The sequence below is a fragment of the Elephantulus edwardii genome, unplaced genomic scaffold, assembly GCF_000299155.1.
Source record: "Elephantulus edwardii isolate Elephantulus edwardi_28Jun2011 unplaced genomic scaffold, EleEdw1.0 scaffold00006, whole genome shotgun sequence".
Classification (NCBI taxonomy): Eukaryota; Metazoa; Chordata; class Mammalia; order Macroscelidea; family Macroscelididae; genus Elephantulus; species Elephantulus edwardii.
This window is the reverse complement of record NW_006399756.1, coordinates 12,789,745-12,816,817: the sequence shown is the minus strand read 5'-3', so window position 1 is coordinate 12,816,817 and position 27,073 is coordinate 12,789,745. Positions and strand designations below refer to the sequence as shown.

At 39.5% G+C, this 27,073-nt stretch overlaps 1 protein-coding gene across 1 annotated transcript in view; it reads right to left on the bottom strand.

Moving 5' to 3' along the window:
• Positions 1-4,872: 4,872 nt before the first annotated feature.
• Positions 4,873-27,073, bottom strand: part of RAB11FIP2 (RAB11 family interacting protein 2 (class I)) — a 49,796-nt gene continuing 27,595 nt past the window's right edge. Inside the window, 2 exon segments of the mRNA XM_006903739.1 lie at positions 4,873-5,100; positions 11,173-11,218. Coding sequence (XP_006903801.1) covers positions 4,873-5,100; positions 11,173-11,218 — 274 coding nt within the window.

The window sequence follows — 27,073 nt, the reverse complement described above, 5'->3', positions numbered from 1 at the left end:
GAGGCTAAGAAATGATTACAAATGCTATCAGCCTGCCAAGCCCATTATTTGAGTTCCACAAATGGTTTCTTCATCAGTTGTCTTTAATTTCCTCCAAAGGTTTGTATAGTCCTACCTTCCCAGGTTGCTATAAGGAGCACACGAAAGCTCTTGGTATACGATATGCAAGGGGGGGGAGAGAGAGAGCGTGTGTGAGAGAGAGAGAGAGAGAGTGTGTGTGTGTACACGCCCTAGCCTACAAACCCTCAACTGTCTTTCACAAGCTCCATCCCCATGAGGGGATATGACTGTGGCTTGCAATTTATTCCCAAACCCCATACACAGTTGGGACCCCTGGTAGTGCAATGGTCGGGCCACTAACCAAAAGGTCAGCAGTTCTGACGCACCAGTGGTTCCATGAGATGAAGATGAAGCAACTCTGTAAAGATGACAATCCAGCCAGTTCAAGAGGGCAGGTCTCCTCATGTACGGGTCCCTGAGATCGGAACTGACCCGACAGCAGTAAGGTCAAGGCAGTGCCTTCCACGCCTTCATGCGTTCACTTAAAGTCCACTCAATATATTACTTTCTGAGTGACCTTCCAGAATGCTCCACAGTGAAGCAAGCTTGTTAAATTTTACAGATTTAATAGTTGTAACACTTTGAACGAGAGGTAGTTGAAGTTTATTTAAAATAAAGACAAGGACTCGCATTTTTTTATGCATTATGGTAATACTGCTTTATCGGCAATAAGAAATTCTGACAATTGAAAGAAGGTTAAACACTTTAATTATAATAAATCAATAATCCGGAATTATATAAAAATTCTGATTCATGCATCAGATTACATAAATTACACAACTGCCACATTATGCAATGCTTACATTACTTTCGAGCTTATACCTCCAAAAATGTATACAAGTTGCAAAGAGTATTTACTTAATAAGATTAAGTGCAATACTCTTCAGTTATAAATAATGCCTACATCTTTCAAGTACCTACTAAATATATACAGATCGAGATCTGCAGCATTTTTTTTTGTACCTCAAAATACAAACCATCTGGAAGCTTCGAAGATTAACAGGCCCAAATGTACCATTTGTTACAGACTTCAGTTCCATCGTAAGAGTGGATTTTTTTGACATAGAAAAGAAATGAAAGAAAACGTCAACTCGAGTTTAATGCTTGAAGAGCTTCTAGACTTATTAAATACACCAGGAGACCCTTCCTATGCAGATTAATTAGTTAAGGTGCTACCTATTGCATATTAAATACTTCCAATGATTGCATCTGGATTATTAAAAGTTACACATCTGTGAAAATGGGGCCTTTCAATGCGTGCTGACAGACCCTTCCACCGACCCTCCCAGTCAGCAGCACTGCAATCCGCCTGCCTCTTACTTCAAAGAGATCAAGGGAATGAGCATGCTTTATGCTTCACTTATACACACACACCAAGTGACACCTAGCCTAGCTCTAAGACATATGAGTACCCAGACATCAAAAAGTTTCAGCTTGATTTACAAATCCAAGGTTGCTTTTCCTAAAAGGCTACAGAGGAAAATAAAAGCTCTAGTGTAACAACTGCTGTCGCTCTAGTAAAGACAGCAGGTCTCATTTGTTTTAAGATTCTCTTGTGTTCAAGAATAAGCACCCTTATGGGGGAGGGGGCCCGGGTGGGGTGAAGTAGGACGTGAGGAAAGCCGGGCTGTCACTAATGAGCTCAGTTTTAGGTTTCCATTCATGAAACCCTTTTAAATACGAGGCAACATTTTCACAGCTGGAAAATTACAACTAAATCCTGATTTACTGCCAAAAGCAATAGATGTAGTTATGTATAATCTATGGATAACACTACATTTAACTGGAGGATGGCAAAACTAACTTCAATGCAGAAGAAACAGAGCAGCAAAAAGCAACACACATTTTTCAGCAACGGGTTTTACGTTGTTATTATATACACAGTCCTAAGATTCGACCTTGGTAGTCAAGAAATCAAACGAGAACCCTCAGAATTCTGTAGAGCAGCATGTTCAATTCTGGCAGAGCTGAAGTTTAGATCTGGGTTGGCGAGGAGGGGACCAGCTATGAGACAACACTGTTTTTAAAATCATTTTTAAAGGACTATTTTATATATGTAACAGATACTATATACTCTATTAGATTTGAAAGAAATATAAATTCTGTGATCTTAAAACAATCCTTTTGGTGAAATGTTTTTGGCCACACACTATGTAAAACAAAGGGGAAGAAACGTTTCTAATTGTACTAATGCTGTGTGTTATTTAATGAGTAAGTAAGATTTCTTTTCATCTCTAAGCACTAATCAAATCTAAGATTAGAATATGTAAAGTAACATATTGGGAAAATAAAGGAATTGATTTTGGGGGCGGAGGGGTACGTCCCAAAACTTTAGAAATAAGAACTGTTCCATCTGAACTTTCTACCTAAACACAGCAAACAACGGCAGCTTTCCTAGGGAATTCTCTTACTTACTCTCAGTTTATTATACAGACTGATTATTGAAAATACCTCACAAGTTCTGGCTTCGGTCATGAGTGAAAATTCATAAACACTGGAACGGAAAATTTAAAGCAGTGAGAAACGCAGACTCAATGTTCAATACAGTATTTGTCTTGGGTTTAAGGAGAAAAATGTTGATTTGGCTCTCGTCAAATCACTCCTTATGAGTTAAGTTTAATAATCCTTCATAAGTCTTTTTATGTAGACAAAGAATCACTCTTTTAAAATGAACTTTCTCCTAAAAAGAATAGCAGTACTTGAATCATACTTTTTAATGAGCCCTATTTATATAAAACAACCCTCAAATACAAAGCTGACATCTTGGTTCATTCTATAAAGAGTGAATATGGCCAAGGCATATTAAAATAACTGCAGCTAGCTGTCATAACACTGAAACACACGAACTGTAGTGTTCAAACAAGTATATGTGCCTCAATTATACTAACAACAGAAAAACAAGTGCTCAGAATTTTGTAATGTTTAATAACTATCAGTTTAAAATGGCACCATGGTTAAAAGCAGCAACTGCCAAACTTCAAATGATGAAACACGTTAGATTTTGAGATTAAGCACAAAACTTTAAGTAGAGGGGAAACCAGCAACAGCTATTTTTCTATTTCCATTTCTTAATTTTAGAAAATGATTCTTACTTCTTAGATTTGGGAAAAAATTATGAATTCCAAAGTTATGAACTCATAAAAAATATAAAGAAACTCAGAAGAAATAAGTAACCAGGAATTTTAGCTTATGGATAAAAGCTTGGCCAAGTATGAGCTGATTCAAAATATTATTAAAATGAACAAAACCATTATATCTGTTTCTCATTTTCTTTTCAAGAAAAAAATCTTAATAGGGGTAAGTATTAGAAAAAATGCAGTTCACAAATAAACTGTCAGATATTTAAGTCTCTATATGTAGATAAAAATGTTCCCTTTTCAATTCAGAAAGATAGAGTACTCTTGAGTGTTTCACAGAAAGTATGTCAGAATATAAAGTTTTAAAAAGAAATTGCTAAATGTTTAGTAACATTTTATGCCATAGATTTTCCTGTAAATTTCAGACTAATTTTGTACAAATATTATCAAAGTAATCTGCAGAAGTAGCCAGCATTTAGGGGAAGTGGTGTTAAAACAAACTACCCACCAACCACATAACTCCACGAGGATTCAGCTCTCAAAGAAAGATACAGCATCACGTGCAATGGCATGCTGGTCAAGAACCTACCCTACAAAGTCATTCTTCCTTAATCATTTTTATTTTGGCTCAAAACTCAAAGGCAACGGTCTGTTTTATTATATATGTAACCTGAAACCAAGCCTAAGTCTTCACTCCCACAATTTGCCCACTGCTTTATCAGGCATCATATGATTACCTACATTTCTCCCCCAAATTACCTTCAGATAGAATGTTAGTGTTTTCTTTGCTAATGATTCAACGGCATGCAGAATCTCTACAATACAAATTGCATTAGCTTATCTTCTGCTTATAGCTTAAACGAAACTCAAGACGCCAGGGTAAAAGAATTAATCCAAAGAAATTCATGCTCTCGTGAAGTCAATGACCTTTCACAAAATATGCCATTCTTGAAGAAAAAGGCTGTGGGTTAGCACTTTCTGTAAAAAGAGCACAAATATGAAGCTGGAGCGAAACAGCACAGCTCACCTTCAAACCAAGTTTCCCATGGTCAGAGACATGGCATAACCAATCCTAACACTATAGCAATGATGATTTGTTCTACACCAAGAGATCGCACATACACCCTCCAGTTAAGTAATCTGTGTCCCAACCTTAAAGGCAATCATCTTTTGTCGTTTTAATGTTCTAAAAAACACATTATGTATGAGGTATATGCATATACTTTATATACAAAGATACATGGACATATATTCATGTACATATATATGTATATAAAATATGAAGCTTTTTAAGTAGTGTTTGTAAGAAGCAGTATTCCTGAAGCTAACTATGTCTATAAATTGCCTTCCGACACCACCTCCATCAGCGGACTGTTCTGTGAGCCAATCTATCCCTGAGGAGTAAGTCACATGCTTCTGAAGTGAGTTCGAGGCCTCTGGGAGATTCCTGGACTGGTGCCAGCACCTACGTGAATCCTAAGAAACTGCTTTTTTATGGAGAATGTGGCCCATGTTCACGTTAAAAGTTTAGACTATTTAAACCACTTCAATAGTCACTCATTCTTTGGACAATCCCTGCTAGTACTTTCAGGTGACACAATTCTTCTAAAAGAAAGAGAATATGTAGTGAAACCTGACCATATCGTTGCTTTCAGAAGCAAGGTTTTCTTTCTCTCCTTTTCCTTCCTTCCTCTCTTATTTAGACTTTCATTATAAAAGCAGTGCGACTGGCTCGTTAACTATCTGGGAATCTGCCGGCTTTCCTGGAGGGCTCGTAGGGCACCCGGAGGATGCTGGGCGTTTCCTCCATCACCCTAACGAGGAGGTTGTCGATGTAGTCCTCAAGTTCCCGGATGTGGGTGTCCTTCCTCCTCAGGAGCTCCTTGTGCTTCACCAGTTCCTGCAGGACCTCCTCGTAGGTCAGACTGCGGTACCCGGCAGTGGCATCAAACGGGTTGCTGTCCTACAACAGAGTGAAAGACAGTCACTTCAGTATGCGGAGGGCCAGGGACAAACATCAACAATTATTTTGAGCGTCCACTTTTGGTCTTTCAACTCTCCAGTCAAGCTTGTCTTTGTCCTTGGCTAGAACTGCAGTGACATTCCACAGACGAGCAAGCCAGTTTCTGCGGCCAGGAGGACAGATGCACCAAAGCTCTGACTAGAAATCAGATTTTTCCTCCACCTCCCCACTTTTAAAAGACGGTCAGTAATTTCCTAGTATCAGAGGTTGGTCATATAGTTTAAGACTAAATTAAAAACAATTCTATAATAAGTATAGCTAACACTGATTAAAATGAAAGCTGTCTTAGAAATAACTCAAGGAACTACCAAAAGCTACAGCAAAGTATACACTTGGACATCAGAGTAATGGAACATTGTGCCTTTCTCTGTTTGGTTTGGGCTTTTTTTTGTTTTATTTTTTTACAAGTTACAACAAACACTGATATCAAATGTGCTTTTGCAGCCCTCTAGGAATGTAGAAAGCATTCAGAATCCAATCCTGAGCATCTCAGAAGAAACTGTGCAAAAATAACTTCTATTTTAATTTGGAGGCAGGGAAAGGTTTTTTTCCTGCTATGTAATTAACCTATTTCCTCCTTCTATCTAACTTATCTTACTTCCCCTTTTGTCCTGGTTATCAGGAAATTCAAGAGTTTAACTGTAATCATGTTAACATTTAGAATTATTATGTTTGTTCTTTCCTGTTTTACTAAATTACATATTTTGAAAGCTTGTATTATTGGTAAAAGTTAGGTTTATATCTCAGTCTCATAAGGACAAATTCTGCATAAGAATAATAGAAGGATAACTAATAAGCTAAGTATGAAAATCCCAAGGGGGATGGGGAGGGGACAGGAAGGTGGGGGACGGGGAGGCAGAAAACCATGGGGCCAAAGAGTTCAGTGGGTGGAGGGAAGGGGTGAAGGAATTAAGAAAGCTCCAGTGGGGACCTGAAAAGAAGGGGTAATGGAAGACACAGACCAATGGTGATTAATTTTATAAAACACAATGTGAATGAAGGAATGTGTGAAATACAATGTCTATGAATGAAACATAATGTGTATCAATTTTATATATGCAAACCAATATTAAATCTTTACAAAAGTATGTTTAGGTAAAAGTATAAATGGCCCTCAAAAGAAAGAAAAAGGCATTGATCTGCATCATTTTTTACTACAAGGCATTTTTATATTAACATTAAGTTGGAGGCTAAAGACTTTCTCAGAAGGTCAGTCAAGCAGGCACAGCGGCCTCATTTCTTCTATCTTGCAATATTCACCATTGTCATGATATACATTTGAATGCACTCCATGTAAGGCAGCAAACTTTATGCACTTTTACACACAGTCTAACACTAAACTCAAATGATTTTCAACACTTTCTTTCAAAACAGTTCCATTTGGTTTCAAAGAAAATATAGTACAATACTGATGACATTTTTTTCCCTTGCCTTTCTTAAAGACTGATGCTATCTATTCAGTAAGGGAAGACCAGAAGGCATCTTTTTCATTTTGGAAGGGGTGAAATTTGTTTTTACTCATTTTCAGGATCAGTGCTAACTGGGCCATGTAGCTGCACTCAAAGTCTGCACTGACTGGTAAAGCTCAAGCTTAGCTTTTAAGACTCGCTGGGGCAGTGTGACTTTGGAGACACCAGGAAAACAGAAGAAGCTGGAGTTCACATATTAATTTGCTGTTTGGGTTACAAACCTCCACATATGCCCTTCTCTCCAGAATAAAGGGGGGAAGTTCAAGACTGAAAAAAAACACCTCCAATTCCACGAAATCTCTCAAATTTTGGGAATAGAGTATGTACCTGCTCTTCAAAGGCTTTGCTGCGTACACATGGAGGCTGGGCAGTACAAGCAGCAGGTTGTGTTTTCAAAGGAACAAAGAAAGGCTCATGGCTCAGGAGTCAAAAGCAGGTGGTCAACTGAGTGTGGGTCAGATGGAAAATAACAACAGGTAGGGTGCACAGACCACGTTATGGAAGGAGAAGATCATCGTCAAGGATGTAGAATGCTGCTATTAAACATCTTCACACATTTTTTTGCTGTGGGAAATTGAAGTCATGAGAGTTTTCTAAACAGGGAGGCTGTTTACATGATGATATGACTACAGCTACGGTCAAGGAAAATTAAAATGGCACCAGTGGAAAAAATAAAATGGGAGGGCTGAGAGGGTTACTTTTAAGGTGTACTGAAATTAAGAGAAGAATGGTAAGAGCTCCACTAGATTAAATGAATAAGAAGAGAGAGTCCTGACAAGAAATGAGTTTCAATTCTGCAAAAGAATATTCAAAATGTCTTACTCATCATTAGAAATCAGAAACAGATAAAAGTGTGTGTGTTTTATTACCACTAAGTTTTTTCAGAATACTGCTCTAAGACAATTAGAGGACAACTCTAAAGATAAGCATTGGTGTATCTGCCTCTCTCCCTCAGGGCAATTACATTTTTAGTAAATTTATGAACACTTAATTTGACTAATGTCACTGGTCATCACACATTTAGAAATATATAACTTTAAAAAATGTACTAACTCTATTCCTATAAAGCATTACTATGCTGAGTTTCTATTAAACAGCTAAGACACACCATAGAGATAAACCCATTTTTAAAATTTTTAAAAGGTAAAACGTCTTCCTTTCAGTAAGTAATTTTGTAGAGATTTGAGGCATTGACTAACCCAGGTCTCCTTATGTGCTAAATGAGATGTTCTAAAAGGTACCTTTCCACTCTCTTAATTTCCTGATTTACAAAGTGACATTTTTCTGAGCTATATTTTTAAAAGTAATAAAGTCCAGCTAATGTGGTCTAATAAAACAAATACTGAAAAATAGGAGTCCTTGTGAGACTTGTGGGGTTTAATGAATTTAAACTAAATGGGATTCGTTAATGAGTAGTTGACAGTTTTATTTTTTCCTTAATTTAACATAATAATAGCATCTGCTCCAGTTTCTCTAATCTTAATCAAATTACCTATGTAAGAACTGATTTCACTAAACTAATTAAGTGATGATATACAGTCAAAAATTCACTTGCACTGTTATAGTCAACACGATACCAGTTCCACCAGCTAATACAGTCAATGTTCCACCATCCCCCGCTTACTATGTCTTTAAAGACACTGAGGCTACAAGGCTTGTCAAAAACCTCTTATTTTGACATATATAGTGTCAATTAATGTCACCGTATCACATCAATCTAACAATTTACTGGCAAATCTCTCAAAAGTATGTATAATCCCAGAATAATGGTTAACACTTTAGGGCAAGAATATTTTTTAAAAGAATCTAAAATGTAGAGATTCATTATTTGTCTTATATGCCCCTTAAAACCAACACACACTAAAATGTAGAGTTTCTAACTATCAGGAAATACATTTCTGTTCTTCTAAAATTATTTCATTTGCATTGTTACAAAGACTTCTGCATCAAGTTTTTAGATAAGAAATCCTCTTAGAAGCACATGTATGGTAAACTCTATTCTGAAAAAAAATATAAAATAATTAAAAACAGTTTCATGCTTAGCTATATTAGTAAAAGATGTAAATCTTCTTTCTATTTTTAGCGAGAAAATTCTTAAAGTGATTGATATATTCATTACATGTTATCATACTAAGAAATATTATAAAAATCGGTATTAAGTAATAAATATATTAGAAAAGGAGAAAACTTATAAAAATTGTTTCGCTTTTAGATGAAATCTTTTAGGCAAATATACTTTTCCCCTAAAAGGTATTTTTAATGATATTTTGAGAAAATCTTATAAATAAATTCAAACTGGTAAAGACTCCAAAACAATTTACAAGGGAACTCCGACATGATCAATATTTTTCTCTTAAATACAGTGTGTATATACAGTGCACATATGTTTGTAAGATGTTTTCTTAGTTTAAAATGGAATATAAAATTTGATTCTATTTTCCCCTTCTACAACCCATCCTTACTCATTCCCACACAACCTGTTAAAAATTTCCAAACGCAAATATTAAAAAAGAAAAAGCAGTCGGCAAGAGAATTATATTATAGCACGTCTTCTAATCAGAATTTTAAATAACATAGAGGAAAGAATCTGAAGATTACTAGTCATCTAATTTTTACTTTGCGTGTAGTCTAGGCTTCTAAAGTAAGAAATGTATGTATTTTCTTTACAATATTTAAATTTAAACAAAAGCAAATTACCAAGACTCCAAATAACTGAAGATTTAAAGAAAGGTTGTCCTGGTAACCAAATATTGGTGGAGCACTAACTGACATCCAAGGGGACCAGAGGAGAGAGAGAGAGAGATAAGATGAAGGCTTGGCGTTCTCTGACCATCTCATTATTGTTCTAATGAGGAACTCTGCTCTGGGAATATCATCTCAGCTACTTTCACATCTTTTGTCTCACTCCCTTCATCTCCCTTTCAGTTCTTAATTAGGCCTTAAAGAGCTCACACTGCCCTTTCAACTGGCTACTGCTCCTGTTTAAACACTGTGCTTTCACAGACAGGTGTTGGCACTAGCATAGAAGACATACAAACTTAATTACAAAATACTATGTCCAGAAGGAGGAAAAAAAAGAACTTGGTGGATGGTTATTATTGGAGAACTTCATGTAAATGACTTCAAACACCATGTAATCTCCAACAGAAAAATTGTTGAAATACTTTTCCTCAAAAAAATGCTCACTGTGAGGGTAAGCGTTCTCGTCTTAATTGTATCTTGCAGTAAATTAACACACCTAGTAATCCTTTAACTGTCATTTAGAATAGTTAGTATTCTGGAGAAAAGTAATCACACATCAAGGATTCTTTTATCACCTTTAAATCCTTTAACTAAAACAATTTTCACATTTTGTTTCTTTCAAGAATCCTAAAGGATGCTTTTACAGCAGTAAATGACAAGATTCGGAAAAGTACATTTACAAGCACATAGAAATTATAATTAAGGTTACTTAATAAACAATAGCTACACATTAAATCGATTTTTTGATGTTGCATTTTGTTTGAGATTAAGTAACCGCCTGATAGAATTCATTTTACTATCTGATCAAAGGCTGACTTCATATATGCTGACATTTCTTGCCAGACTGCCATATTAAAAAGACTTGAGTATTTATGAAACATCAAAACTTACAAATCATTTACATAAAACAGCAAAAACAGAGTACAAAATCATCTGCTCTGTACAGTTTTAAAGACAAATAACTACATTCAGAGTGGTTTATAAAATAAACCCCACCACCACCAAGGATTCTTCTAGGTATATTACATCACAGAAAATTCTGATATGTTATCATTTAAAAACATTCTTATTAAACATCTGGATCACACACATTAAGGACAGATGGTTCAAACTGCAACCATCGGCCTCTTGGAATAAAGGCCCTGTTTCTACTATGCAGTGAGAATTTAGTCCTTTACCAAGAACACTTGCCCACGCTTTTGTAAAGTAACTTCTCTAGGTTTAGTATATTTAGAATTGGCTGCAGATGCAATGGAACACTGAAGAGAAACTCAGCACTGCAATCAAATAGCAAGAAAAGGACAGCAAGGCATCTAAGGCCATGGAAATTATCTGGCTTGGGTTAGCTGGTCACTCTGTGGTTAGCTGCCAAAGCTCATCCTACAGGTTTGTTCCATACTTTCCTACCCAAGATGCTTTTGTTAACTAGCAGCTTTGTTCTTACTTCAATGATTGTCCCAACAACAACATGTTCGTTTTCTCCACATGCTCTTATTTTATAACTAGAATGCTGACCTTGGCATCAGCTTTCACATGAATTTCAAACTCAGCAAACTGTGTGTGTATATAGATTCTAAACTGGCTTTAATTAGTACTCTGATGACTGCTTGTACTATAAAATATATTTAAAACTCACATATCCTATGTCAAGGCAACATTGAATTTTGCTTTCTTTCTCTTAAACATACCATGTTAAGCTAAAACACTGAGGTAACTAAGGTTTTCAAGAGGCCTGAAGAGTGTGCCTGAGAGAGGCCCAGCTTTGTTTTCCGGTAATTCTCTTAACCTCTCAGGAACTTACCAGTATTTTCCTGAGGTCTTCACTGCTTGTCGGATTCGTATGAAAACTGTGTTAAGAAAAGACAAACATAAATGTTATACACATTGCACAGACCATGTGGAGTCATACAAAAATGGAACTTTTTAAATTTACATTGCAGTAACAATTTCTCAAGTCATAAATTACTTTGAATAGTGAATATTAGTCCAAAAGAAAAACATGAGCTCAATATTCTTAAAGTATCTATAATTTTAAACTTTAAAAGAACTGAACAATTCACATTTAAATATGTTGTTTTCTAAACACATTTAAAACAAAGCAATTTTTCACACATATACTCACTTACCTTAGGCTTTCTGATATAAAACTATGGAGAGTAAGTTAAAGTTGGAAAGACTGTGGTATAAAACAGTTAAAGCAGCTCTTTTTTTTTTTTTAAAGCAGCTTTTTAAAAAATGCTACAGGTACAAGAAAAACAAACTTCAATAATTATTCTATAAATGAGAATGAACTCCAAGCTATACCCACCATCCTGTCATTAATGTGATTTCTAAGTAGTTTTCAAAATTTAAATACCCAAATGGACCAAAACAAAACAGCTTTCTTCCATGCAGAGAAGAAGAAAACATCACAGCTGAAAGCTATAATCATGTTCTTCTTTGAAACGTGTCCATTAGGAAGGGGACTGTGACCAAAAAGGAGCTAAACATCAAAGCCAAACGATGAGTAAGTACTTCATCGCTGTGATTCAAGTTTAATTTTTCACCCAGCACTTAAGAGTATTAGCCACCAGAATCGCTACAAAGCACTACTGTCCTAAAAACTTTTATTATTTAAAAGGAAAAACTTCAACTGTAAAGTATTGTCCATCATCAGTGCAAAATGGCTGAAATCCTTTAAAGACCTAAGAAATTAACTCTTAAACCTTTGGAAAATTTGCACAGACAAAGCGGACGTATCAGCTGCAGCATCAAGAAGGTTTTGAACAGGACAGCCACCTCTTCCAAACTGGAAACCCACAAGGCATCCCTGCCTGTACATACAGTTCAACACTTCCAAGAGCATTTCTCACATATACAAGGTTTCATCTCCTAGGACTAGTTTTCAGACTTGGTTTGTGAATTCTGTTAGCAAGCACACTGGAAAGTAAATTTTGTATTACAGCAGAGCCTGGTGACATAAGAGCGAAGAATGAAGCTGATTTTCTTACTATGCGCCACGACGCTCAGTGACTTGGCTACTCAGGGGACTCTGGGGGCTCAAGCGGTCAGGACTTGGGCAGACAACCAAAGGCAGACCGTCAAGAATCCTCCAGCAGCTTCAAGGGAGAAGGATGGGCGATCTCCTCCGGAGTGCTGCCTCCGACAGCCCGCCGGGGGATCTGCTGGGAGTCAGTCTTGACGCGACGAATGCGACATGTATGTAGTTACAAGCACCAGTTCCGTACCTCACTGTCTTTTCGGTGATCTCAACAGTCCGGGCTACAGTCACTGCACCAGCAGAGCCTCCAGAGGCCAAGGGAAGAGGAGTCTGGACGTGGACTGCAAATCCGCCTCCCCGGGGCTGTGCCTGTACAGAGCTCGCCAGTTCACCCTCCTCTCGGCAGGAGCAGCTGCTAGCACGGGGTCTCCACCCTCTGGACCCACATGGGGCTAATGGACTAGTCTCTCCTTGCCCCCTCTCCCCGTCTCACATGACGTGCTCTTTTCTAAAAAGCCAAGAGATACATTCTGTTCGACTTCTCTCCTCTGACCATGTCCCAAGGCCATTACACGGAGAGCAGCGATCAAAGCACTGGAAGGCCTGCAGCGAGACTTCAGGTCCTGCTTCTGTCCAGCACTTGCTGGGCGGCCTTCAACAAGCTCCTTAGCTCGCACTGTGTATTTTCGGCTTCCCTGTGTCTAGGCACCATCATTTATAAAACGGGAACAGAGACAGCATCTACTAGGCAAGACTGCTGTGAAGGTCAGATTTCATGAACAATGCAGAACTCGACGCCGTAACTCGCAGGCAGAACATGTTCAAGAAATTCTTTTCTTTTGCAAACATTTACATGCCACTTAACCTGCACCACGGAGCTCTGGTGGCGTAGTGTGCTACATGCTGGCCTATTAACTCAAAGCCTAGTGGTTCAAATCCAGCTGCTTCACAAAGGAAAATGAGGCAGTGAAGATTCCTGTGAAGATTTACAGTCTCAGAAACACAAAGCCAGGTCCCCCCTTGAGTCGGAACTGATGAGATGGCAACTTGCACGATCTGGGGGGCACAGATCTAAACAAAGTCATTCATGTTCTCAATATTAACTCATTTAATTACTAACCTTCACAGTAGCTACTATTATTTTCATTTTAAAAATAATGAATCACAGAGTCACACGGTTGGCAACTGGTGACGTTCTTCCTTCTAATGCTGCTCACAGCCCTTGTCCAGTTCTCAGCACATCAATGGACATCATAATACTTGCTGGCCCTGGAGAAGCCCTGCGCACACGGAACACACAGGAAAGACAGCTCAGTTCCTCACATTTGTGACCAAACTCCCAGCAGAGCTGCTCTTTGGGAGAGCTACCTTCCATGACCACACAGAGAAGTGAAATTGTTGAAAAGCAGTGCTGATGGTAGGCCCAGTTCATGGGAAACACAGCTTCAAATCACACAGAAGACAGACTTGGCAGACTAGAGGCAGGGCTTACAGACCTCTGATCTGTTTGGCCTGCGAGACCCTCAAGAGTGTGGGAGACAAGGGAGTGTGGAGCCAAGTGAGACATCATCCCTAAAGGCACCTGTGATTTTCCAACAATCCTCATCTTCTCACGTCTCATTATTTTAAGGGTTTCACGTTTAAGGCCATCCCATTATGTACTGCAAGAGTAATATTATGACTGCATAAATTTCTGAGGATGTCTCAGAAAGAATTTAGGAAATCACTAAGAATAATATTATGAGTTTTCAAAGAACAGATGTGTACAACAAAGATTTCATCCAAATGATGAAACTAACAGTATGTCGTTCCCAATGGCTTTAGTTCATGGAACCAAAATGAAGCACACGATTGTCTGAAATGTGTTAGGAATGATAAAAGCAGAAAGGTCACAACTCTTAAAGAGGAAAAAACTGTACTGGGCAGGGAGTCCCTGCTCCTACTCATGACACCTGCGGGTTACAGACCCATGAGGCCAACAAGCGGGCTGGGCTGGCATTGTCTAAACTCTTCAGGCAGAAAACCCTCCCAAGTGGCCCGCTTTCTCCGCACACACTGACATGTCAAACTCATGATGAACTCAGTCATTCATGGCTGCCTTTTTTTATCTGTCCTTAAAGGGGGGAGAGAAAGAGTTAACTGAACTGGATTGAATTAGCTCAGTGAAAAATAAAATGTCTCTATTTATCGAAGTGTGGCACCAATTTGCGTTATCTTTCTCTTTGGATGGCTGTCCTCACGTCAGACAAGATACTGAATAATGCCACTGACTGCTCAGCTGAGCTGCTCACAGGCTAGGGAAGAATGGTGCTTCTAATCAGGTATAAAATAAACTTAAGACATGCTCTTATTCAAAAGACCTAAACAATCTCACTTTTGAGACTTTTTTAAAAAAAGTAAAATTACAAACTGAAGTTTGGGGATGGAAGAGAAAATTTAAAGTCATTTTAAAACTGACAAAATAGTATTTTCAAAGGTTTTAAGGTGGTAAAATGGTCTGCCTTCACATACTCAAGTTTTTGGGTTAAAGCTTCACTCTTTTAAAAACAAATTTGAAAGCTGCTTTCCGACACACTCTAATTCTGAAGGTCGAAATTAGTAACTCAAGCATTATACTTCCAGGAACCCCTAGTGTATCAGCACTTATTAAGACACCCTAAAGCCAGAAGAAAAATGAGTAAAGAAAAGTATTCAAACTTGTGAGAACTTGATATTGGCCTTCAATCTGTTCTATGGACTCATCTTCTACATACAAGCCATACAAATAAACCAATCTTCATAAAGGGACCAAAATGCCCACTACAGTCACCAGGGAGGTATCTGGCAAGATCAAAGGGAGATTTCTGTTTTGTTTTTTATATTTCTTTTCCTTCTAGTCTCTCTTTTGGGGACAAAGCTTAAGAAAGGGAAAAAGTTATTCAGAATACAAAGATGAAAACTTCAGGCAAACAAAGAAAAAGCACAAAAGAGCCAAGACCAAAAATAAGAACAACCAGATATAAGCACTCTGCTAATTTAAGGCAAGGCAGACCCAGTCATGTGAACTGCCTGTAGGACTTTCAATGAGAAGTCACAGAACTTGTGGCATTCATTTAAGGACATTTTAAAACAAGTATTATTTGATTATTGTCACACTTCCATAGTATCTTTTTGCAAACATCATGACAGCTCAAATTAGAAAGTCATTTATACTGTTTAAATGCAACCAATTTAGCATTTTATATGTAATGTCAATTCTCTGCAAAATCTGGAGGTGTCTCATTTAGAACTTCTGTGTTTCCTGGCTGAGGGAGTGGGGGCCAGGTGACAGAGGGTAAGGTTGGGACTAAGAGGGGAAACTTTTCAGGCCCTATTCAATCCTTCTACTGCATATAAGAAATTAACTTTAAAATCTTTCAAGATAACTAAACTATCTCAAAAGAATCTCAGACATTATTTTCAAAGCAGAGTATCCACTTTATCTTGTTTAACCAGGATGAGAGAAGGTATGTTCCAAACACCTGGGTTTCACTTAGGGGACAAACACAGCAGGAGGGGATCTATGCTGATGATCTGACATGTTTCATATAAAACATTTCATGGGGACTTTCCTGTGAAGCAAGGGCTCAGAGCACCACTGGTCCCAACAAGACAGGGATTAATGCTAGCCATCCATCAGGTATGTGTCTAGGCACTAGGCATGTTACCCAACATAATCCTCTTCCTTACAATCCTCTAAGGTAGGAACTTTCTATTGCTATTTACAGATGAGGAAACAGGTGCAATGAAGTTAAGCAGTGTAGACATTCAAAGAGAGGCAGCCTCATCCATAGTTCTAGCTCCTGAGTCATCATGAACCATGTCCGTCCACATGGGTGCTCTAATCTGTGAAGTCTTGCTGTGAGCTCAGAGCTGGCTGCCTTCTAGGAGGTCCAAGAAATTCCCAAGGGTCTTACAACCAACCGGCAATGACTAAGAAAAGGCCTGGGCTCACAGTCTTAAAGACACAATGACTGGAGAGTACAGTTTCTGAAATAGCTCTGTTCATTACTTCCTGCTTGTCCCTTCCGTCCCTGTGTGCCCCTCAGAAGGCTGAGCTCTGGAGAGGACATCACCAGAGCCCCACTACCCAAGGGGATCCCTTGCCCAGTGGCTCCCAGCTATGGCCTGCCCTTGGGAGACTGGGAGACAGGAACAAGGGTTGGCTTGGCTTTCATTCCTAGGCCAAGCCCCATCCCTCCAGTGCTCCTTCCCTCCCTGCCCGTTGCAGCTCTAGCTGCTGCTTCACACCTACACAACATGGCAGTCACTTCCACACCCCGCTGGTCCCTGATATCCCTCCTTGGTGTCCTTAACACAGACTGCACATCTGTAAATAGTCTCTTTCTCTGACCTTTCTTCAACCACCTTTTTTGAGTATGTCATTGGCTGCCTGCTGGGACTAACATATACACGACTATACAATAAGTGCCTTAAGTTAGCTGCTTAATCTTAAATGGCTTAGGACAAAGGTTTGTTCTGTTTCTCTATTGAAAGAAAGAAAACCCATTATCGTGACTGTCCACATACTTTATCTACATTCTCCTTTTCTGGCTTATGCACTGGAACTACTTATAAGTATTTTATTTGTTGCCTCAAAGCATACATAGTCTTCTACTTTACAATTAATTCAGTGCTAGCCACGAGTGTGGACGATCTTCCTGGCCTTCAGTTAACGAGACTTTCGGCACTCGTGGTCCCAGAATACTCTGTTAAAAATCATGTTCAATTTAGGGCTCTATTATTAAGCTTTGGTTTGCCCCATGGTTTGTAAGTCCCTTAATTGCTTAAATGACTGCTTTGAGTAAGAACTCTACTGCAGTTGAGTGCATCTTGCAGGACTGAGAAGAACTGCCCCAAGGGAATCCCAGATTGTAAATCTTACAGAAGTGGATTGTTGTATCTTTTTCCAGGGGAGTTAAAACCACAGAACTTTCAGTTAGCAGCTGAATGCTTAACCACTGTACCACCAGAACAGGGAGTTTTGAATAGTATCACATCTACTTTCCATGAGGCCTCAGCCATTCTTAAAGGGAGCTCGGATCCTACAGTCCTTCGCACGCTGTTAAGCCAAATGCTGTGCGTCTCCAGCGGCTGGGTCAGCGGCAGCTCTTGGGGGGGAAAGGCAGCGGTCTGCTGTCACTGTGAGCACAGCCCAAGAAAACTGAGAAGGAGCTAGGAGTCGAGGCCAACCCAATGACAATGAGGTTTTCTGGTTGTTTGCCTTCTTGTTTTCATAATTCACAACACATCTCCAAAGGAACAGCTGCCAATAAGGTGGGAGACAGTTTCTGACCACCAGAGGTGCTTCAATTCCAAGATGTCAGGCAGTCAAAATCTCAAACCACAAAATCAAAACCTGGTCAATGTCGTCACTTTCTGATTCACTAGGGAGCTCTTGCAGCTTTGTGGTAAGGAGCTGTGCTACCAACCCAAAGGAACACGGTTTGAACCTGACACCGGGTCCGCAGGAGAAAGCTGGGCAAGCTCTTGCCCTGCTATTTACTGTCTCGGAAAACTCACCAAAGGGTCAGCCAGGAGTTGGTCCTGAGTCCATGGCAATGAGACTTCTTATGGGCTTGACCATGACGGGAATCATGAGGGTGGTACGGGGCAGGACAAACGTTCACAGGGTCACCACAGGTCACAGTGAACCCAAAGGCGCCTAAAACTCCTTCACCCCACAGAGCCTTCCTAGTGAGGCCCACAGTCATCGTGATCCTAATCCATCTGCCTTTGTTCAGTCCTCCCTCCCAAGCATGTTTATAACCCATTACTCTAATTTAGACTTTCTCCCATTTTAATTTTCCTAATCACTTGTTATGCGTCAGAGAGCTGGACAATGACCAGGGAGGATAGAAGGAGAATTGATGCTTTTGAGCTTTGGTGTTGGAGAAGAGTGCTGAGCGTACCATGGACTGCTAAGAAAACAAACAGATTCATCCTAGAGAGGGTTAAACCAGGCTGCTCCTTGGAGGCAAGGATTCTGAAACTTCGTCTGACATACTTTGGTCATGTTGTAAGGAGGGACCGGTCCTTGGAGAAGGACATCATGCTTGGGAGGGTGGAGGGCAGGCGCAGGAGGGGAAGACCTTCTATGAGATGGATTGATTCGGTGACTGAGGCAATCGGGATGAGTGTGTCAGAGACAATGAGATTGGCACAGGACAGAGCAGAGTTTAGAGCTGTTGTACAAAGGGTCCCTATGAGTTACAAGCGACTCGACGACACATAACAACAACAACAACAAATCTCTAATGCCTACCAAGTATTCTTGGTCGATAGCTACTCTCTCTCTCTCTCACTCACTCACGCTCTATTATCCCTACTACCATCACTGCTTCTTTTATTATTTTTGCCAACAAACTGTTATCTCTGAGGTCATAACTTCACTCTTTTTATTAATATGCATATAATTATTCATATACCTTGTGTTTCATTCATACACATGGTGGGGTTGTTTATATGTTTGTTTGCCTCATTGATGTATGTCAACAAGGATTACCATACATTGTGTTTTATAAAATTAATCACCATTGGACTATGCTCATCACTACCCCATATAACTTCACTCTTGTTAAGAGTCTCAACTCTACTAGAAAACAGTAATTTTTCTTTCTTCCCAAATCCCTCTCTTCTGTGCTATCTGGTAATCTAAACTGTTCCCAACTCCTCTTTTTCCTGGTCATCTTTCCTGTGTGGAAAAAAACACCCTGGGTATTCTAAAGGTTTCTTCACAGATCTTTCTCCATTCTACCTTGGTGACTTCTTTCTTAGTCTTCTACTTCAATTACCGTCACGATAAGGACAGACAACTGCTAAATCACTCCCTCTTTGTAACAACACTCTGTAAATGCTTGTTGAAAATCTTAGACTAGATATCCCATCTGTCATCAGAGTTAACATGCCTCAAACCAATCATCGCTTTGTCTTTGAGATCCAATCTGTCTGATTTTCCTTCTCTAGTACAACCAGGCTGCTGGTCGTCCAAGGTGTATGAAGCTTCTGAGAGACCCCCAATTCCATTCTTGAGCTGGCACCTTGCACCCCCCCCCCAAGCTTCGACATGGATCTGTTTGCCACCTGCTCACTTTCACTGTTCCCTGCTGACCACAGGCCACAGTACCCTGCCTAGACCACTGCAGCCGCCTTCCTCGTCCAGGCCAGTCTACACATCACCGCTACGCGTGGCTTTCTAAAGCCCAAGTCTAACCTCCTGGATGTGGAGAAAGCTGCTTGGCCTGTAAATAAAGCTCTGGATTGGTTTGACGCCGTTACCCCTCTGGACTTAGTGCCTCCCATCTGCTGAGCATGTTGGCTGGTCGGCTGGTTGTTCTTCCTTTAAGCAGCAGAAATGCTACCACCTAGATCAAATTACTGAGATAAAATGAGGACTATAAAAGACAAATAAGAAAGTTTCTATGACAAACTGCTACTCTGATACTGTTGGAATAATGACTGTCCATCATAACTGATTCCCCACCTCTTTTTACCATAAACTATGTGAAGGCAGGAAGCACTGGATTAATCTTTAGAGTCTTGAATCCCTCACAATACCTAGGACATGATCAATGCTTAATTAGCATACACTGAATAAACAACAGGTGATTAAACACTGGGTTAAGAGTTGAACAAGTAAATCAGTAGTAGATTAATACACATCTAGCAACAATATATCATGTCCCCAAAGAGCAGAGGAAATAATTTTCTGAATAATAAAGATTATTCCTATGTAGTCCCAGTGGTAAGATCTTCTCAAGACAGGAAAAATTATTTCAGTATTCACAAATGTCAGTAAGAATTTAAGTAACTGTTTTCATTGACTATGCAAAGACATTACACTGTGTGGCTCTCATAACAAATTATGGATCACACAGACTGGAACAGGAATTGCTGAATATTTAACTATGCTCATGCAGAACCTCTACATAAACTAAGAGGCAGTTATCTGAACAGAACAAGAGGACACTACAAAGTTTAAAACTGGGAACAAGATGTGTCAGGGTTGTATCCTTTCATCATACTTAATCCAACTGTATACTCAGCCAATACTTCTATGAAGAAGACTCATCAAGAGTCTGTGTTATGCAGGTGACATGACTTTGTTTGCTGAAAGTGGAAAGGACTTGACACACTTCATGACTACAGATCAAAGACATATAATTTGCAATTATTCTGATAAATCTTGAAAAGTTATTTCATTTATAGAGATGACTTGTTAAAGAAGTTTTTAAAAAATGTTCTTTAGGCGAGCTCTGGTGGCCTAGTGGCAGGAAGCTGCACTGCAATCCCAGACGTGTGCGGTTTAAATCCACCAGATGCTCTGCTGAAGAAGGAGGAACAATCGCCTCCTGTACCAGTCAGATCCAATTTGATGGTACACACATAAAATAAATAAAGAAAGAAAGAAAATTTTTTAAAAAATGTTCTTTAATGTTTAATTTTTTTTTTTAAGTTCTATAACATGAAGTACTCGGAGACAGACTCCCTAGCAAACACTATCGCCTCAAACCACAATGATGCTTATCACAGACACAAGTGGGTCTTTAAGAAGAAAAGGGAAACAATATGGAGGGGGTTTTCTTTTAGAAAAACCTAAGAACTCAGTGTTCCATCCAACGAATGGTAGGAGAGATTAAAATACTGCATTCTCTCTCCTGGGACTGGGCATGCACACATTAACACCTGGATGGCGAAACAGAATCTGATACATAAATGTCTATGGGGAGTAAGAGTAATTCACTTGTTAATATTCTCACAGGATATCTTTTATGAGATCTCATAGGTAAGACAATTAAAAATTGTGGTCACCGACACCCAAGATCATGGACGGCACATTCAGATCTAGATGTTTTTTCTGAATATTACTAAGTACATTTTGAAGTCTTAAGAAAGATGTCTATGAAATCAAGGCATATTTCATCAAGAAAATATTATTTAGTCAAGTTTCCTATTTTCTTCTGCTAGAGAAAAGAAGTAATTATTTCAAAGCCAATCACCAAAGAATTCACAAGTTGGCAAACAAAGTCCTCTAGATACCAGAAATTGTCCATTTCTTTAAACTAAGTTTTCCAACCTTCTCTGTGGCACCTTTTATAGGAAGAAATTCGGTAATGGGATAAAATTTCTTTGACATTTCATGTTTAACTTAAAAACTTAGGTGGATTCCTGCATTTTACTAATACAGTCATGTTTGTCTTGATGTAGAAATAACACTTTGCTTCTAAGTCATTAGGAAAACTGTCACTCTGGAAGTTGTGAGGGTCTCCCGGTTCTGAGGAGATGCCAGCACCCTCGGCCTCTCCCCTGGAGTCTCAGTCTCCATTCCAGGCTAAATCCAACCTTAAAACATTCCAGGAGACCAAGAGCTGGCTTCAGTGGGACTATCTAGGACCTTCTAAAACTTTAATAGAAAACAGTGTTTTATATAAAAATTCACTCTGCACCCTTACCCCCAAAATAGATAAACATGGCAGCCCAACTGGAAATTGCACATTACACTCAATTATCTGTTTTTTTCTGTTTCTCCATTCAAAAAACCATATCCTACTCAAACTCATTTAAAATACAAGTAGTCATTAAAGAATACACTTGCAAATTTCTGATGGGACAATAGCATCGCAGGGAATTACTTCGCAGGCCCTTCTAGCCACAGCCTCTATGACCCCCTCATAACGCCCGGTGGAGTGAGGAACAGAAGATGCTTGTGACCCATCACCATGCAGTTCGGGTAATTTATTGATAATGCAAATAAGATGCATGTACTCTTGTGTAAATAAGGCTTATGAAAACCTAAGAAGGGGGCTGGCCACTTCTGCCATACCATTAGATTGTAAAAAAAAGAGCCATCTGAGAAGCAAGATCAAGAAGAGAAGGGAGAGAGTGTGTCTCCTGGACCTGGGGTCCCTGTACAAAGAAGCTCCTAGAACCAGCAAAGAGGGCAAGAAGAGCACCAGAGGAATGGCAGCTGCAGAGGCAACAGAACCAAGAAACCAACCAGAGATGGCACAGTGCTAGAAAACTGAGCGCCTCTGGGCAGGAACCTTGCTGGTGGAGCCGGGCGCAAGGAATGGGGTTCCAACCACACAGCCAGAGAACTGGCCACCTTCAGACAGAAGCCTCTAGGCACTTACCAGTCAAGCTAAAGAGCTTTGTAATACTAGCCTGAGCAGGGCAGAAGAGACATGGGGCCCAGAGTGCAAAGTGGCAAAGCAGCTGAGGGCTGGGGAGGTCTGGCTGTGGGCACAACTGACTGACGAACTAGATCCTAAGTTGTGCCTGTTTATTCCCAAGTAAAGCCCATTATCATGAGTACTGTCTGTGCGTTCTTCATGGCCACAGCAATGAAACGCTGAGCCCAGGGCAGACATGCAGAGTGGCGGGGAAAGGGGAGGCTGGTATCAGACTGGTGAAAAGGGAGGAGAGGATGCATGTCTGACCTGCCCCTCCTCACGTTTCCGTCAGGGGCTACGCATGCTGATAAGGATTCCCTCCAACCCACTGTGAAGTGAGGCAAGGCGCCAACAATGACAGTATTTCGAGTTCCTGTAAGTTATACCTGTTAAGTAGCTGCACTGCCAACCCAAAGACACAGTTCGAATCCAGCAAGTGCTCTTCAGGAGAGAGGTGAGCGGTCTCCTCCTGTGCCGGTTTTTACTGCCGCTGACAACTTGCTGCAGGGTCTACGTTTAGGTTCTCATTTAACAGCACACAGTAACAGTAGCATGAGGGAAACATTAAAATCGCATTTGTCAACAAAATGTTTTTCTGCCCTAAAACCACACTTGGTGATGCGGTCTCAAATGTCCCTTCCGTTTCCTGGGTACCTCTTCCTCTTCAGGTCCCTACCATGTCTGCACTGGCAGTGCCACTGTTCTGAATTTTCTGAAATAGCATTTTCATTATACAACTCCTTTGTGAAAACATTCTTATACTTTCTAAAGAATTTGGAAGCAAATTCTTCATGCTGGTACATCTTTACTAGTTAAAGGTGTCACCACCATGACTACCTTCTCTGGTCCCCTGAGAGACACCCACCTTTCTCATTTCCATTCTCATACATAAGTCCTTTGCTCTACCTTTCTAGAGATTCATCCTTTGAGAGTTTGTTAACTCACCTTTTCCATACTGTCTACACCAATGCGCTCATGTAATCTGCTACTCTCTCTTCACCTGCACAGGACTAAGAGCATTACACACTGAGACCATTAACTACAGAGACACTATCTACCTGGCCGAGGATCTCTAAGGCGGACCTTCTTTGTCTTATGTATCAAAATATTATCAGAATTGTATGAATAAAAAGAGGGACATAAAACCAAGTGAGAAGGGAGCCTTTCCTTCCCCCTCCCTCCTTGATTATCAAGTTCAATAATAAGCATTTGCACTTCAGAATGTAACCTACAGAGCAGAGACACAAGATGACAACATAGCCCCTGCCCATCTCTCTGAGTGCATGAGACAATCAGCTACGAAACAAAATTATGATAACTGAAGGATATTTAAAATGTGTAATTTGGTCAAACATTTTTTCTAAGTGAGGACTATTTCTTTTTTTGAAATAAGAACAACAAAGGAACATTTGAAAACACATCTAGCATGATATTTAAGGCTTAAGTAAGAATTTTAGTCCAGAAACTGAGTTCAAGCTCAATGAAAAACAAGGAGGAAAGAGGACATTTCTACTGACAAAGAACGAAGTGAGCCAGCATCCAGATCTTGGCTGAAGGGAAGCACTAGGGTCTGTGTAAATTCCGTCAGGCAGGGCTGCTTCCCCCAAAGGGGCCTGAAAACAGTGGAGAGTCTTCAGAAAGCAGCATTCATGCTCCATACGGTATTAGTCTGAACTCTAGCCTGTGGCCACACGACACTCAGTGTGCCGGGTCTCCTCTCAACTGTCTACTTCAAAGATACAAACACGACCTTGGCCACCTGAGTGTGGGAAACAGTCATCGCATTTTACTTGTAGCCAAAGTTTAGATACCTACCCTGTACTGTCTTTATCACTGGTATGTAAGCATTTATGAACACAGACCTCTACACCAAATAGTTATTATTATTAGCTTAGTAAATAATAAAAAGTAATTTACTACTTAATATAGATAGTATTTTCACTTAATTTCAATGAAACTTAGTTTATTTCATTCAAGCTTATTAAAGAACATTTTGAAAGAAACTGGAAAAAGTGTCAAGTTCATTGTTTGATGTAATGTTGTGTCCTTTATTGATGAGAAAGATGAGCCTCAGAATTCCACTTTAAGACTGAGGGTAGAGTGGGATGGAGACTATGCTGCTACTTGGAAAGAATCTAGTAAAGCAACAGGAACGTATTCTGTAGATGCTGAATAATAAAATGACAGCTCTACTAAAATGCAGGCTACATGCCACTCTCAGCAATTTACGTGTGCGACACCATTTTAATCTCCTTTATAAGAAAGACCAAGATTATCACCCCCATGTTACAGCCAAGAAACTGAGGCTTACGAAGGTTCTAGAAGGCCATATAGGTATTTCACTGAGACTCAAATCCACATCTAACTTTTATTATGTAAAGCTCCCTTAAAATATTCTTAGGATGTTTACATTTTCATGCTATATTATATTGTTGGTTGGAAGAATCAAGCCAAATACACCATGTCAATCAGACACAACTTTCTTCTTTTAGTGTTCAGTATGGCTTGTACTTTTTTTATTACAGACACTGAATTCTCTGAAAATGGAAGATCTGCATGCAATAAATCCGTGTACACCTTCAGTAAACAAAATATCTGATTAACCTGAACACCCCATTTCCCCACCAGGCTCCCTGACAAGGCGTTCATTATACTTAGCGCAGGCTGCTGCAAGGCACTCGCTAATTGGCTCCTTGGTAGCCTCAAGTGGCAAACACACTTCCTCCGGAGCCTGCCAGGCAGTGAGTGACAGACACCGAAGGTCACTCCACGACTCCCGCCAGGGGAGAAATGGTAAAAGCACTAAGTTGTGGGAAAGAGCTCATGGTTCCAACAACATAGCATCACTACTTAGAAAATATGATTGCAAAATGCCTGTTTTCCAGGATGCTTCCTCGTCATTTGCTAAAACCATTATCTCTTTCTTCATTCCCCAGTTTATAAAATTATATTCCATGATCAAGCTCAAGCTCCAAGGTCTCTTCCATGTGGAAATTTTCTTGATTTCCAGTAGACTGCATTGTTCAAAGCAACCAGAGTTTCAATGTCAACAAGAAACTTCAGAACTGTTACTCTTTTGATACTAATTTGCTAGCCTCAATTCCAAACACATTAATGCCTTTTAAAAAAAAAAAAACCTCCTAAAACAAACTGGATAGCATCTAATAAAAAAACAAACAAACCAAAAAACCCAAAAAACTCCCAAACATCAAAATGCCACAAAAAAACACTTAAAAGATTTCTATCAATATCAAAACCATTTTTGGTTTTACTTCTTTTGCGGTGATTGAGACTAGTAAGTAGAATCAATCAATCAACAGCTTCCTCAAATTCAATTCAGTGACAGGGATTACATTCCAATTTACAACCATTTTCCTACTCTGACTTATTCCTCCTCCATTAACATAAATTCAATGACCAATCTAGTCTTTCAAGTAGCTATTGTCAACTTGAGCCCACAGACAGTCATCAAAGAGGCATAATGCTCAAGGCAGATCCCTGCCCTTCCTCATCAGGTAAAGTAAACCACTGTTTGATTTTAGTTAAGACTTCAAGGGATACTTTTGGTTTAAAGATTATCTCTGTGCAATAAATAGCCTGGGGGTTCATCTTGTCTCCACTGCTCCAGAAAGACTAGAGTCCATGAGAACTTTAGTTTTTATTCTTCATTTCCTCCCATCTACCACATGATTCAAAGACTATAGATCTAACATTACTATTGTATTAAATCAAATAGTTGTAACAATGCTGTCCCATGCTATTACAACACTGATTAATGTCCTATCACTGGAATAATCTTTGTTCCTTCTCCCTTCATAACTCTATGACCAACAGGCAGAATGGATAACAGGTGGCCTACTGGTCACTTCTCCTCCTCACTGTCAAGTGATCTCCACTGACTCACCTCAACAACTCTTTTAACTTCCTAAGTAGTTTTCCTACCTCCACATCCTTCTTCTCTCACCCCAGTTACCCCTATTCCTATCAGATCTTCCATGTTAGCCTGGACTATCTGTCTGAAACACTAACTTGGTCTTATCACAACCCAACTTGAAAATTTTTCCTAGTTCTTCAATATCAATGCAATAATACCCAGTCCTAATCACAGAATTTAAACTTTTATTTTTTTTTTTTTTGAAATTTCAAGAGCGTTTATTATATTATTTCCACGTGTGGAGACTTTTCTCCTTCCTCGGGAAGGGCTGAAGGAAAAAAGCCTCGAGTTCCCCCTCCCACTTGCTTTTATAGTGCTTTCTTGAGTGCCCCTGTTAGGGCAGAGAGATTGGTGGGTCGGGGGATCAGTCACGTGGGTCGGCTTTTGATGGGCCCGCCTTTACTCTTTTTGTGTCACATAGACACTAGTTAATTCCTTACTTTTCAAGGACAGACCAGGCTTTACCCGGGGCACTCGTGTTTGCCCTAAGCTAAGAATTTTTATGGCCCGCTTCTGCCTCTAGTGTTAATGGGGATTTATTAAAAATGGGGTTTCTGCTGTCCCTTCACTAGGAAATTATCATTTGGATGATGTCCAG